Source organism: Mercenaria mercenaria, chromosome 5 (assembly GCF_021730395.1).
Source record: "Mercenaria mercenaria strain notata chromosome 5, MADL_Memer_1, whole genome shotgun sequence".
Lineage (NCBI taxonomy): Eukaryota > Metazoa > Mollusca > Bivalvia > Venerida > Veneridae > Mercenaria > Mercenaria mercenaria.
The window spans coordinates 52800734-52815893 of record NC_069365.1 but is presented as its reverse complement, the minus strand read 5'-3'; the positions used below and the strand labels follow the sequence as shown (position 1 = coordinate 52815893).

The window sequence follows — 15160 nt, the reverse complement described above, 5'->3', positions numbered from 1 at the left end:
AACTTCACAACATCTGTACACAATGTCCTCCATATACCAGTAATCATTATAAAAGACATTTATTTATGCCTGAACACTCATGGAACACTTTTTATATGACCTGCACAGTCAGCACTCGAAATTCAGAACTCGAAGTATCTGAACAAAATGGATTATTAGAAAAATAATGTCTTGTTATTTCTTACTACAGCAACCTTCCATTCCTTAAAAATAGCATATTTAACGTTTCATTACATTATAAATTCACAAATTCCTGTGTAAAATGTTCTTATCATCAGAAACAATCATTACCATTCATCTTGCACATATTTACTGTCAGTAAAAACAATGGTATACCTTCATTACTCTTCTGTCTAGTGGTAGCAAGTTTGGCCTCAGCATCCTGTTGCAGTGCTAAGAGTGCAGCCTGCCTGCCTCTCAATGCTCGCATCTATATAAATATACAATATGCCTTATATAGCATCACTTGCAAGAAGTAAATTTTGGCTACCTAAATTCTTACTGTATCCAGAACACATATGTTAAAGCATATATTTCTTCTGAACATTATTTTTTACTATCTTTTAAATCATATAAAATATTGAACAGCATGAAAGTTCAAGATACAAACTGAACAAAATATATATACTGGTAATAATGGCATCCGTTATTTAACACTTACAATATAAAGGTAAAACAATTTACTGCTTTCTAACTACAAAACCAACTCCACAAGGTATACCGTAGATACCAGTGTATAATGTGCAGTTTTTTTTACCCCGAGACTACCTCTGAATTGCGAGTATGTATCATAACTGGTTTAAATGATTTTTTCAACTTCAAAACAAGTTTATGATTTTTAACTATTTCCATAAAAATAAACTACTCACTGTGCTAAAAAAAACCTATCTAAGCTAGAGATACAAAAATCGATAAATGGTAGTATGCTGAGGCAAATTACGCTCAATGCTGTGGTGGTAAGATTTATTACTGGTGTCAGTGTAAACTTCTACTTTCGTTTTCAATCTTACTCAAAAATTTACAAAAAGTCCCCCCCCCCCCCTCAATTTGGGCTAAAATCAGGGGAGCAACATGTGTGTGCATTATATATGGGTACATTACAATGAAAGGCTTGCCAAGCCAACTATATAGGTATGAAGCAATTCTCACCTGTTCCTGTTGTTCAATAAGTTTCTGCAGGAGTTCTTGTTGCTGCCTCAATGCTACCAGAGTCTCAGCTGCCTCACGCGGATTGTTGACCCCACCCAATGCAAGCTACAAACACAAGGTCACAAAGTCTGATACTGAGAAATCATTATTTCTGAGAAAGTATTTTTTTGTTGACATTTTTGTCATGTCAAAGCATGGAATTATATCCCAAAGTACAAATACAATTCATGTTTATCTTTAGAATGGTAATCTATATTACACTCCATTTTTCTTACAACAAAGTAATCTTTTTTTCCTATTTCAAATAATTTTTATGCCCTTTCATTCACTATTTACAATATATTAACACATTTTGTGGAATATGTAGCAAAATTATATGTATATATTTATGATTATCAATTTATCAATATGACAGAGAATTTACAGAAAATTTAAAGTGTAGCCAATTCGAAACACATAAATGGATAAAACAATGATATATTAAATATAATACTTTGAAAGACGTTCTTAAAAAATCAAATACAGAGTCAACTAGAGTATAGGAAATACAGAACTCTACAACACCAAAAATACATCCACAAGACTTAAGTGATACAGAAAGCACCTACTGCATACCAAAAGCATAGTAACTACCTGCAACAAGGTGCAGATACATGCTAGAAACTATGGTTGTATTATGTTTGAAACAAAAGCTACCAAACAAGTAAAAAAGTGTATGAAACACCACGGGTAACACATCATAAACTGGGATCAGACAAGTATCCAGGTATTTGAGGGAAAGGTTCAATTCCATAAATAGTAAGTAAAAAAACATTAATTTTTTAACCTGACTTGGCAAATAATTTTATTTGTTTGAAGTCTAAAGTCACCCTAACATCTGTCTGTCATACTTTTGAGGAAATTTTTCGCTTTTTTGTTCATGTATTGTATTTTTTTCTCATCAGCAGTTATTTTTCGCGGATTTATGACTGCCATATATATACATGCACCTTACATATTCCGAAAGTGACCAGAAATGACAATTACTTACCAGCCAAACAAACTTACACAGAAATCTTAATTTACACCAAAACACACTTATCCTTTCAGATTCCTTTGATATTAGCTATTAGGGTAATATGAAATTATGTTATTCCAGTACTTACTAGTCACAAAAGTACCAAAGTTTGAAATTCTTACTTGTCCAACCCCTCACCAAAAACAAAATGTATTTAATTATGATCTGTAACAAACCTCAGACTCTCCCAATTCATAATCCCATTCTTCGTTTTTCCTAGCTGATATCACAGTGTCATCCATTGTACTAGAATTTTCAGATGTTTCCGATGGAACCCCTTCTTCCACTTCACCATCATTATCAGAAGTCAAGCCAAGGTTATCCTCAATTCTGGGCCTTGAAGATGAACTCACTGGCCTCTCCTTTAAATGATTGTAATTTTATGCACTTAATTTTCTTTTTTTTGTTTTTTTTTTAAATATGAAAATAAATCTGAATCCGAGAACATTTTTTCTAATCTTAATTCATATCCATTTTTTAGAAACTAAACAAACATATTAAGCTCAGATTAATTTTTTTCTACTGAGAAATGAAATGTTGCTGGTCTATAAATTTTTCCTATCTGAACTTGTGCTTCAATATATTGTCTTCAAACGTTCTGTAATTAAATACAAATTATGAAAGGGTTCATCTTTGTTAAGTGGTCTGTCACATAAATACATTTTTCATACAAGTAAAAATAAGTGCTCTATCAAAGACAATGTGTTCTGTTTATGTCATACTTTAACAGTAGGAAGGAAATTTATACTCTGGTTACAGTCAATCAATAAAATCTTTATGAACCATTTTCAAAGGCTTTCATATTCATATGTCTGAAAGTCAACGTAAACTTATTGACTTCAGAAGTTAAACCAGCCTTTGATTCTGGTTCAGACAGTGATTTTCACAAGACTTTAATTATCCAGTTTTAAGTATACAGAAGAGATATATACAAGAAGAAACAGTGCTTTACATATATACAATCAGCAAAATGCAGTTATAACAAAGCAGCATGTGTTTATTTCTTCTAATTTTACTTTTAACCTTTACCCTGCTAAAATTCTAAAATGGACTGGTCCCTCATTCAGTTTGGGCAGCATCACTTATTATTCAAAGGGTTGTTCACTGAAAATTTACTAACTGAATAGCGACCAGTGCAGACCAATATCAGCCTGCACGGATGTGCAGGCCGATCTTGGTCTGCACTGGTCGCAAAGGCAAAATTACTTGCCGCCAGCAGGCTAAAGGTTAAAAAACATCAGAAAACACTTTTTGCCAATAACACAAGTACTTACCTTGTTTTTTTTTCTTTGTGAACAATTTTGAAAAGAATCAAAGGGTCTTTTTATGCAATCTGACAATCTTTACTTTCAGTTTACTCAACATCATCATCTTTAAATTGCTAAATATGCCATTTAGTTTATTTTTCTTTTGACTTAAGTATTAAAGCACATGCTGCTTGGATAATTACTGCACATGTGGTCAAAACTCATGATCAACATAAATGTGCAACAGGAAGGATAGAGAACATCTAGCAGGGAAAGCAAGAGTTACCTCTCTGTCGGACAACTCTGACTGAATATCAAGGTCCACTGATCTTGTGTCATCTAGTGTTTCAGCATTTGGAGTCATTTCACGACTGGCATCATTCACATCGGGTTCGTCTCGGACAGACTAGTAAAAAAGTATTAAACTGTAATAGTAACTTCTACCCATGTCAAGGCATGATGACTTTTCAGTGTTTCAAAGAATTAACAAAGGTGTGATTTTCAGCACTTAAAAACAATAAATACAAAACACAACAGTGCTAGACAGATGTTTTTTTAATCTTTTGCAGAACATAATTCATATATGACCATTGAATTCTGAATGTAAAATGTGGTCACTGAAGTTTTAAATAAAACAATTTTATAGCAGTAAAAACTAGAATGTACGTTTTTAGGCACAACAAATCTGTCAACAAATGACACTAATAAAATTTAACACACAACAATCAAAATTCTATGCAACTAAAATGGAACTGTAATATGAAAACTTACAAGCAAAGTTTGTAAAAGCCCCGTGTAACCCCTTTCTTGTTCCTTAAGGTGATCCATCAACTTCTGTAACCGATCCATCTCATCTCTGTATCCCGGCTTACCAAATAAACACAAAACAATAAACATCAACTAACAACATTCTAAATTTAACAGTGAAATCTCAGATTCTATTATGTTTTCTAACTCAATCTTACATCAGGAAAACGTGACAGTGACTGGCAAAATCAATTTGTTTCTTTTCCTATAAAATTATTGTCAATATTCGAAAAATATGAATATTCATGGATTGTTAAACGGAAATTGTGTAACACAATACAAACACACTGACAAAACAGAAATCACAAACACATGATTTGATGAGTTGTACATTTAAAAATGTTTTAACAATTTCAATCCAAAACCAATTAAATTTCCTCTGTGAAATTCTCACAAAACTTAATGCAGATATTATTCATCACATGTGACACAGGAGATCATATAATTTTAAATATTTTTCATTTCCTCTCTATGACACTTTAGATTGAACAATATGCTTGTAGCACAATGCTTTTTCCACCAGGTGAATCTAAAGTTAATTCAGGTATAGCAAGTCTAGCTCTTGAAAAATACATCTGTTATAATTTTAATTTTGTTTCAATTAAATTCAGAATGAGTCACACCTTAAATTCTTCAAATATATTTTCTGCCCCTAGTTTTTGAAAAAAAAAAAAAGGAAGGAAGATTACTTGTCTCAACAAAATCTCTCTCTATATATATATATTTATCAGTAGAATTTTATTTAATAAATGCATCCATGGTGGACTGGTATGCATTATGAATAATTTTAGGAATGAGAAGATTCCAACATACAGATCTGAGATTTCACTAGTGGAGAACAATAAACTGTTCTGGTTACCCATAATGCAGTAAGGTTCTGTAAACACTCTGATTCTATATCTTTCATATTCAATACCAGCTGGTTAAGTTCACAACATTTCCTCATATTCAGCTTTAAAATGGGAGTGTAGATAAGACTTTATTAATCTTTTTCAAGCATCAGTACAGAGTTATTTGTTAAAATAGGCAAGTAAAACAAAAAATTAAGCAAAACAGATGCTGATAAATGTTGTAACAAGAGCTGTCACTAATGGTGACAAATGCCCCCGCAGCGCCTTGACATTTGACCTGGTGACCCCAAAGTCAGTAGGGGTCGTGTACTCAACAAGTACTATCAGCATGTGAAGTTTGAAGGTCCTGGGTGCAGTGGTTCACGAGTAAAGTGCCTTCATGCAAAAAGTTAACGTCGTGACGAATGAACGAACGAACTAACGGACGGACAGTTGAAAACTAATATGCCTCCCTTCGGAGGCATAAAAACTAGATGTGTGTCAATAGGACAGTGGTGCCCCTACTTCCTGTCTCTGTACATTGTAACATGACTGTTAGTGAAACAATTTTAAAGATATGTACAACACAAACTTTTAAGCACTTTATGTGTGTTTTTCACTAAGTTATGGACTATAAGTCTGGACTGGCTGAGTAAAATTCCAAACAGAACACCAGGTGCAAAACTTCATATGCTATATCATAATCCTCTAATGTTTTATGGCTCCAGGTCAAATACTTTTTGAGATACATGGGACACAACCTTTTATGTTCTTAATGCATTTTGACTTAGTCAAGGGCCATAAGTCGGGTCCTGCTGAGTGAAATCTAATCAAAGTTCAGGTGCACAAATTCACATGCTGGATAATAAACCTACAAGGTTACATGACTCTAGGTGAAATAGTTTTTAAGATATATGCAACACAAACTTTTATGCACTTTTTGTGTACTTTTCACTAAGTCAAGATCCGTAACTCGGTCTGGCTGAGTGAAATCCTAAACAAAACACCAGACGTGCAACTGCACTTGCTATATAACAATCCTCTCATGTTTTATGACTTTAAGTCAAATACTTTATGAGGTACATGAAACACAAACTTGTATATCTTTTTATGCATATCTTGACTAAATCAAGGGCCATAACTCTGGTCTGACCAATAGAAATCCCACACAAAAGTCCAAGTGCAAAACAAGAGGGCCATGATGGCCCTATATCGCTCATCTGTTATCATTGCACTTAAGGACAAGTCTTCAAGGTCAAAAGATCATAACAGAAATCAATCAAAAGAATTATGAGAAAATATAGTTGAAATTTTCTTTAAGTAACTTTAAAAACAAGATTTGAAAACTTTTTGTAGAGGTCCACTAGGCAATGCTACATGTCAAATATCTAAGCTCTTCTGGTTTATTTTTAGAAAATTTTAAAGATTTTTCTATGTACAATCAAGTAACCCCATGGGGCAGGGTCAATTTGACCCCAGGGGTCATGATTTGAATAAATTTTGTAAAAGTCTACTAGGCAATGCTACATGTCAAATATCTAAGATCTAGGCCTTCTGGTTTATTTTTAGAATTTTTTTTAAAGATTTTCCTATGTAAAATCAAGTGACCCCTAGGGCGGAGTCAATTTTGACCCCGGGGGACAAGGTTTGAACAAATTTTGTAGAGGTCCACTAGGCAATGCTACATGTCAAATATCTAGTCTCTAGGCCTTCTAGTTTATTTTTAGAAAATTTTTGAAGATTTTCCTATGTAAAATCAAGTGACCCCTGGGGCGGGGTCAATTTTGATCCAGGGGGTCATGATATGAACAAATTTTGTAGAGGTCCACTAGGTAATGCTACATGTGAAATATCTAAGCTCTAGGCCTTCTGGTTTATTTTTAGAAAACTTTTGAAGATTTTCCTATGTAAAGTCAAGTGACCCCTAGGGCGGGGTCAATTTTGACCCCCGGGTCATAATTTGAACAACTTTAGTAGAGGTCTACTAGGCAATGCTACATGTCAAATATCTAAGCTCTAGGGCTTCTGGTTTTTGAGAAGAAGATTTTTTTAATATTTTCCTATGTAAAATCAAGTGACCCCTGGGGCGGGGTCAATTTTGACCCCGGGGGCCATGATTTGAACAAATTTTGTAGAGGTCCACTAGGCAATGCTACATGTGAAATATCTAAGCTCTAGGCCTTCTGGTTTATTTTTAGAAATTTTTTGAAGATTTTCCTATGTAAAATCAAGTGACCCTGGGGCGGGGTCAATTTTGACCCCGGGGTCATGATTTGAACAATTTTAGTAGAGGTCTACTAGGCAATGCTACATGTCAAATATCTAAGCTCTAAGGCTTCTGGTTTTTGAGTAGAAGATTTTTTAAGATTTTCTTATGTAAAATCAAGTGACCCCTGGGGCGGGGTCAATTTTGACCCCGGGGTCATGATTTGAACAAACTTGGTAGAGGTCCACTAGGCAATGCTTCACACCAAATATCTAAGCTCTAGGGCTTCTGGTTTTTGAGAAGAAGATTTTTAAAGTTTTTCCTTTCGGTTGCCATGGCAACCAGTGTTCTGCATGGAATTCAATTCTTTGAACAATTTTGAAAGGGGGCCATCCAAGGAACATCCCTGTGAAGTTTCATCAAAATTGGCCTGTTGGTTTAGGAGGAGATGTTGTTTAAAGGAAAGTGTGGACGGACGTACAACGGACGGACGGACGGACGCCGGACGGTGAGCGATCACAATACCTCACCCTGAGCACTTTGTGCTCAGGTGAGCTAACAAAGGGGGTGGGATGGATGGCACAAAAAAAGACACCACTTCTTTACAGACATGATCAATACTGTTTTTCTTGATCTGGGGAAAGTCAGTATCATGTCAATGATATCTTTCTGAACAGACTTTAAAAAAGTTTAAAACCTACCGGATCTCCAGATTTTCTTAGAGAGTCCATCATAGAACTAGCTTGTTTGATGTAATCTCGAATCTGCATCAGTCGCCCAACAATCTGGCTACTGTCAGGCTGTAACATATTAACTCTTCAATAAACACACAGAATCTAAAGTTGATCGCAAGAGCTGACCCTAGATTGCTCAACTGAGTTTAATATTGCTGTAAAATTATTTTGAAATCAGGCAAGCAGTGTCTGAGGACAGGGTTTTTCTTTTGGTTGCAACGGCAATCAATTTTTTATGGATGACCTAGATTTGACTGAATTTGCGAGAGGAAAGGATTACTATTTGAAGGAACATTTTTCTGATGTTCCACTGAAACTAGCTTTGTGGTTTTGGGGATTATGTTCTTTTTAAGAAACTGTGGACGAAGGATGGACAAAAGACATTCAATGATCCTAAAACCTACCAGCATATTCTGCAAAGGTGAGCTAAAAACACTGACAGATAAGTTAATTTTTTTTTCATAAGAATCAACTCTAAATCTTTTCAAAGTATTCAACATTCTGACATTCCAACATACATGTATAAGTACGATATTAATTCTGCTCAGTAAGGTGAAATTAAACAAAAGCTGAAGACCGAAAAAGAGAAGACAATACGATAGGTGGTAACTGTTACACATACTTTTCCCACTGTTGCTGCTCTAGCCTCGTTCTGATTCTGCTTGTTGTTGTTTCTGTTATTCCTATCTTCACGTTGATTTGGTACTGGCCTTGACAACTGAGTCTCAACGTTTCCTCCACTTTCCTGTCTTCCATAGTTTGGTAAATTCTCTCGTCTACGTAACAAATTTCTTTCATTATTCCTCTCTCCATCATTACTCACACCCTGTATAAACAGATGTGAAATTCAGAACAGGTTATTGATATGCAATAAATAAAATGGTAATTTTAAATGGATGTTAGTCTCAACAAGATAAGTGTTAAAAAAATAAAACAAATGTTACTGTTAACATAGATTTATATTGACTTTACAACCAACAAAATAACAGACAGTGGTTCATGGTTTTACTACATTCTTTAAAATGTCTGGAAGATATTTATCCAAACCGTGTTCCTATTAGCATTACTGCTTAGCATAATTAAACTCCTATCTTAAATACATAACTAACATAAGATGAGAAAAAAGCAAGAGTTACTAAAATATTTCATTTTTGGTAATTAACTGGAGAAAAAAAGACAATAAGCTCCACTATGGTAATTAAGCTCATAACCTTAATAATTAATTTTTACCTTCATTTCTTTAAAATTATATGTTTCTGAACAGAAGAATGGCTTTATCAGTTAATGTTTGAATAATATTCTACAAGTTAAGCATGACAGTGACAAACTACATGTCTTGCAAATGGAAGTTCTATAGCAGCTATCAGGACTAACACTAAAAAAATCGAAGAAATTAGAGAACAGCTACTTTTTAAAATAAGTAATTATTGAATTAGTTTTGAACAAAGACTGCACAAAAACCTGCATGTTTTAGTCAAGTGGACAAAGATTTTGTATTAGCACTCTCAAAAAAGAAGCAATGTTTACAGCTCTAAAATCAAGAATTAAAATCAAAAGATTCAAAGGCAAAGAAAAAAGTTTTATGTTTGCCTGATTGAATTGAACAATTTTCATCAGGAAAAATAAGCTATAAAGCTTGTAGTGACTAATCTGGAGATACAAGTTACTTGAAATTAGAATAGACTTTTTCCTAACAAAAACAGTGTACTATTAGAGACACCAGTTGAACTTCAATGGCTCAAACTCGGATCTTTCGAACACCATGGATGGCTCGAACTCTTCGCCCGGTCCCGAATTTATTCCTTCTTTATTCTATATAGTTCTACCTCGGATCGCTCGGACTTCGAAAATTCGAACTCTCGAACTCATCTGGTGGTCCCCTTGGCTTAATTACAGTGATTATTACACCTATTCAGTCGAAAAGACAATTTTTCGCCGGAATGGCTTGTGTTTACAAAGTTTTTCACACCTCTGCCTGATATTCGCCAAGCTTCCCCTTTAACCGGCGCGTGCGTAATTTTCACACGCTTATGTAATTAGCGTCGGTATACGACAAACAAATTAAACAAAGTGACATGCTTAAATGGGCTTTGATTTATACGAATAAAATTATTTAAAATAATTGAGCAGTGTCTTTATTTTTTCTGCATAAAATCGGGAGATCCGATGTCAACTTTCATACTGCTTTAGCATGGCTGAACAACTTAGTAAAGGACCCGGAAACAGGGGGATAGCTAAGTCGGCTACTGGAAAGCAATACATTTGATAATATTTGTACTGAACTATGATTCATAAATGTTTGCTATTCTTGTCTTTCTATTTGATGCTGTCTTCACCAAAATTCTTTAATTATGTTAGTGTTTTACCTGTGTTTTATTTTCGTATCTATGTCATGTTTGAAAATAAATAATAAAGCATATTTCAGCTTTCGTTTTTTATTTATCATCATATCATATTACGATGTAAGGTTTGTAACACATGCCCTCAAATTCCCAATTTCAAAATGGTCGCCATTTGGATGGCTCGAACAATGGAAAACTCTAACTAATTTCCACGGGACCCTCGAGTTTGAGCCATCGAAGTTCGACTGTATTTTGAAAAGAGTGTGTATCTCCCCATACTAAGCTTCATTTAAAAGGCAGAATAGATTCTGGGCATAACACAAACTTTATTGTTGGGAAAAGACAAACATAACTGTTAAGCATATAATAAGTTGACTGAATGGAGAAAATAGAAATGGAAATTGTTGGAATAAATGGGATATATTGTATGCAACCATATTGTATGCTACCACAACTAAAATGGAGGGCCTTTATGGCTCACCTGAGCACAAATGCTTTAAACACAATGACCCAACCTAGGTAGAACATACATACCGGCATTTAAAATAACATACCAAGTTTGGTATACATATGTGAAGTTTTTAAAAGTGATACACTGCATTTAATGTACTAGGAAATGATCATTAAATCAAGGGAACATAACTCATCAATCAACAGTTTGACCATATCTGTGCTCAGACTTGACGCTGACTTTATAAGCGTAAGGTTAAAGGATCTGTTGAGAAGGTGTTACAGACAGACTTTATACAGTGAAATGCCGCATTTTTTTCACAATCACAGAGGCCCTCAACCTACTACGCTGACCTGTCCCATAACAGAACTTGTAAAGGATTTATCATTTTATATAAATATAACTGGTAAAGAAATGAAGATGTTCAAGCATAAATGCAATGAAATATGGCATTTTTGATTAATAAAAGGCATGTACCTCTGGACTAATTACTGTGAAATCATTTAATTTCGTCGGCACGAAATTTCGTGGTTTTGACCAAAACGGCTGTTTCGTGGGGACGTAAATTCGTGGATTTTCAATTTTTGAAAAAAAAAAATCCAAAAAATCTTTATTTTCACAGGAATAAATCTACAAGTACTTTTGTCCTTACATGTGAAACCTACACGTGTCAAACAGCGCTACTATGGTTACCGAATTTGCAATCAACGCCGCGGGAGATTAGCGAGTGATCATGTGTCAATTAACGACTGCGTTATCTATAATAATACGACCCCTAATTTGCAATTTTTTTAAAAACTGTGAAATATTCAATGAGAAAAGTCGGCGCCAATTAAAAAGTGTCAAAACCGTAGCACCTTGCAAAATTAGCATTCATAATCGAAACAAATAAAGTTGATCATCTGATCGTGTTAAAAGCAAGAACTTATTATTGTACTGCAAATTAAAACATACTATTATACATTTAAATAGTGCTTGTATAACAATAATAATTCTTACATAAACTATTACAAACTGGTCCGACATTTGTTCAAAATGAATGCGCGTCTGCTGTTGAACTTGTGCATGTGTTATTTCCTGCCGAGAAACGTGTAATGTGAATTAGGTATTAATGCATCGGATACGAATCTTACAATTAATTTGTAATATTCAATAGTTCCAAAGTCGTAGTATTTTACTACATGTCAGTAAAAATAAAGGCTAGTGTATAAACATTGCATAGCGGGGCCGAAAAAATCATATAACAGCCGTATTATAGTGCAGGTGGCACGTGACGCTACGTCAAACTTCTATACTTCGTATCTACTTTCACTTTGACAAACTTGTCATAAACAAACCACGGATGCATTTCTAAATGAAATAGTCGGTTTTGTTACCATGCATACTTATGTTTATCGTTGATGGAGTCTCCATAAACTACACGAAAGCTGCAGGTTAGTACTGTCGCATGCATACAACAACGGATCAGATCGAACGGCTATAGTGTTGTTTTTGGCGACTTTGCGTACAATTAAAAATTATCTGGGCATAATTTGTTCGTTGGGACTTAAATTCGTGGTTGAGCTCAACCACGAAAATTAATCCCCCACGAATAATAATGATTTCACAGTACTTGGATTGGACATATTATAAATCTTAGAAGATTTTATACATACGCACATTGTTCGTAAATATGGAGGTTACATGGGACACAAACTTTTATGTCCATTAATGCATTTTGACATTGTAAACAGCACTAGTGTGTTCACTTAAAATATGTTAAACCAAGGGCCACAACTCCCCTGAAAATCACTGAAACGGAACATGCCAATAATATGCATAATATCACTCCTGTAAGGTTTGGTGGAAATCCATCTTATATAAGAGAAGTGGCTAAACCATCATCAAATTTGATGAATCAAGGGCCAAAACTTTGCTAAAATCACTGAACCTGAAAGTGCTGACAATATGCACAGCTATGCTTTGTAATGATCACTCCTGTGAAGTTTGGTTGTGTTGGAAGAGTTGTGTGGACAAACTGTGTGACAGACAGACAGCACTAAATCAATATGTCTCCCCCCACTATATATGTGTGAGACATAACTTTAATATATGGGGAGATAGTTAATTAAACAGTAGCGCAAAGAACAACTATAGATCCTGTAAAACAATATATATAAATTGGATCAAAACAGTTTCTTTTTTAAAAAAAAGAAATATTTCTTACATCTTCTTGATCACTAAATGTCATAGCTTGTCGGAGATTTTCAAGAGCTACTCTTTGAGAGGTAGGGGTACTGGGGGTTATTTTAGTCCTTGGGAAAGTGCGTGGGGTGCCATGTTGTCTTTCTGACGGAGGTGGTGAGTCCTGTGTAAGAGACTGTTCTCGTTCCCACTCTGGGTTACCTTTCTTTCGTCTCTTAGTCTGGTCTTTATTTCCAGCTGGCCTCCAGTCAGAAATATCCTAAAGAAATGGGGAGTGTTCCACATGTTATGACAGAGTAAAGTGAAAGAAATAAAATAGGCCATCCTTAAAAAATATATGTTTGCTATGCTAAAGCCCTGAATTTTAAAGACAGTGGCTTAATGAAAAATTCACATTCAGTTAATACTAATACACATTTACAAAAACTTTGGCTTTTTTTCTTCTATGACTGACCCGAAAATGTAAATTTATGCATTTTTTCCATAAAATGACAAAGAAATTCAAAAATCAAGGAAATTTTTGCTAACATTTTTGCAAGGCTTGGCTGTTTTGATGTTCCAATACTGTCCTACGTTTGAAACTGCTAAATAAGATTTGACTGCTAAAAATTTCAATGGAATTTAGTGCTATATTCAGCCTTCTCATACTGTATAGTTCTGTCCACATGTCAGTTATCCTAATTATCAATGCAGTATGCAAAAAACAGTGGCATTACTGTTTACAAATTGATAAAAAAGATTATCAACTAGTTTCCAGCAGTGTTTTAGCACATAAAAAAATAGACTAATGGTTTAACTTGTGATCGATTCATTTAACCAGGTACAAGTTTATCAACCAAACACATTAATGTGGGAGCCTTAGTGTTACAAAATTTCTTGTTCATTTAGATTTGACTTTGTAATTAATAACTTCAAATTTTGTTTATCTTGTACTTAACAAAAAAGAAAGAAAACAATGAAAAGATAATTTAGATATACATTACCCCTCCCTCTTCACCCTAGACTGGCATCAGTCGTTAAGAGTCCTTCAAAACAAATACCTCTACTTGTAAGTCTAGCTTCACCCCCAAAAAAGAGTTTGAGTAACAGTAATTTACCTTTAAGTTGGATGAAGGATAACAAACATTTTTAAGGATGTCCTATGTGATGTGTTATTAATTCTTTCATGATAAAGTTAACTGATGGCTCTAGTCCAACTTACCTCAGTCTATTAAGGTGATTTACACTGTTAGCATTCTATATTATTATGTTTTATGAGGTAAACAAATGAAAATCATTCCAGGGATTTTGACGATATATGAACTGTTTGACCTTTAACCTCTATATATATGACCTTGAACCTAAAGGCTCCGGTCACGACTTCTGTTTATCTTTTAGATGAGGTACAAAATGTAAACAATTTATGCTAGTCAGGGTTTGAATTAAATGTCATATTTGCGAAATACAGGAGAAAATGTATTGCAAAAAATAAATTACCAGTTGTTTTTATTCCATTTCGTAGCATCATATATGTAGAAATGTTGATTACATGTATAAAAGCAAAATGCAAGAGAAAATTCAAAACTGCAGGCTAAAATTTTAGGAACTTACATTTTTTAAATGCGAAAACGGTTTGTTTATTCAAAATAGTTTGGATGGAATGATGGGCACTGATAACTTGAAATATTTATCACTGCTCATTCTTTCACAAAATTTAATGTATTTTGACATTTTCAGAATGTAATGGGTCGTTGAAAAAATAGATTTCTTACATTGATATCAAATTAATCAAGACTAGTGGAAAAGTTATATGTGAAAATCAGCCTGAATCATTAAAACAAAAACCTAACAATTCAAAATAATTATATTAGTATAATAAACTAAAATAAACTAAAATATTACTAGTATGTTATTAATGAAAGTAAAGCATAATAATATAAAGTCACTAACATCTAGATATATATAGTTAAATTTCTTTATACATTTATCACAAGTTCTAAAGAGCAGGAAATGACAGGAAATGTTTATTATGCTAATAAAGAAATAGGTATCAACCTGAATGCCACATCTATAAATCTAACGTTGTAAGGGCCCTTGAAATATTTTAACTACAGAAAAATGGACAACATTTATCGGAAGAAAAAAAAAAGCCACCAGGACAGCACACTGGACTA

At 34.0% G+C, this 15160-nt stretch overlaps 1 protein-coding gene across 5 annotated transcripts in view; it reads right to left on the bottom strand.

Moving 5' to 3' along the window:
- The window catches only part of LOC123558406 (pericentriolar material 1 protein-like), a 60393-nt gene that overhangs the window by 41656 nt on the left and 3577 nt on the right, over positions 1-15160 (bottom strand). For 2 of the 5 annotated variants that reach the window (XM_053543568.1, XM_053543566.1), the window contains exons 3-10: positions 13030-13266; positions 8653-8856; positions 7998-8096; positions 4225-4320; positions 3740-3859; positions 2383-2568; positions 1150-1254; positions 337-430 (exon numbers count right to left, since the gene is read on the bottom strand). In XM_053543568.1, coding sequence (XP_053399543.1) covers positions 337-430; positions 1150-1254; positions 2383-2568; positions 3740-3859; positions 4225-4320; positions 7998-8096; positions 8653-8856; positions 13030-13266 — 1141 coding nt within the window. Of the gene's footprint in view, positions 1-336; positions 431-1149; positions 1255-2382; positions 2569-3739; positions 3860-4224; positions 4321-5119; positions 5213-7997; positions 8097-8652; positions 8857-13029; positions 13267-15160 lie in introns of all 5 variants that reach the window. The other 3 variants (XM_053543567.1, XM_053543569.1, XM_053543570.1) reach the window with 3 other exon arrangements.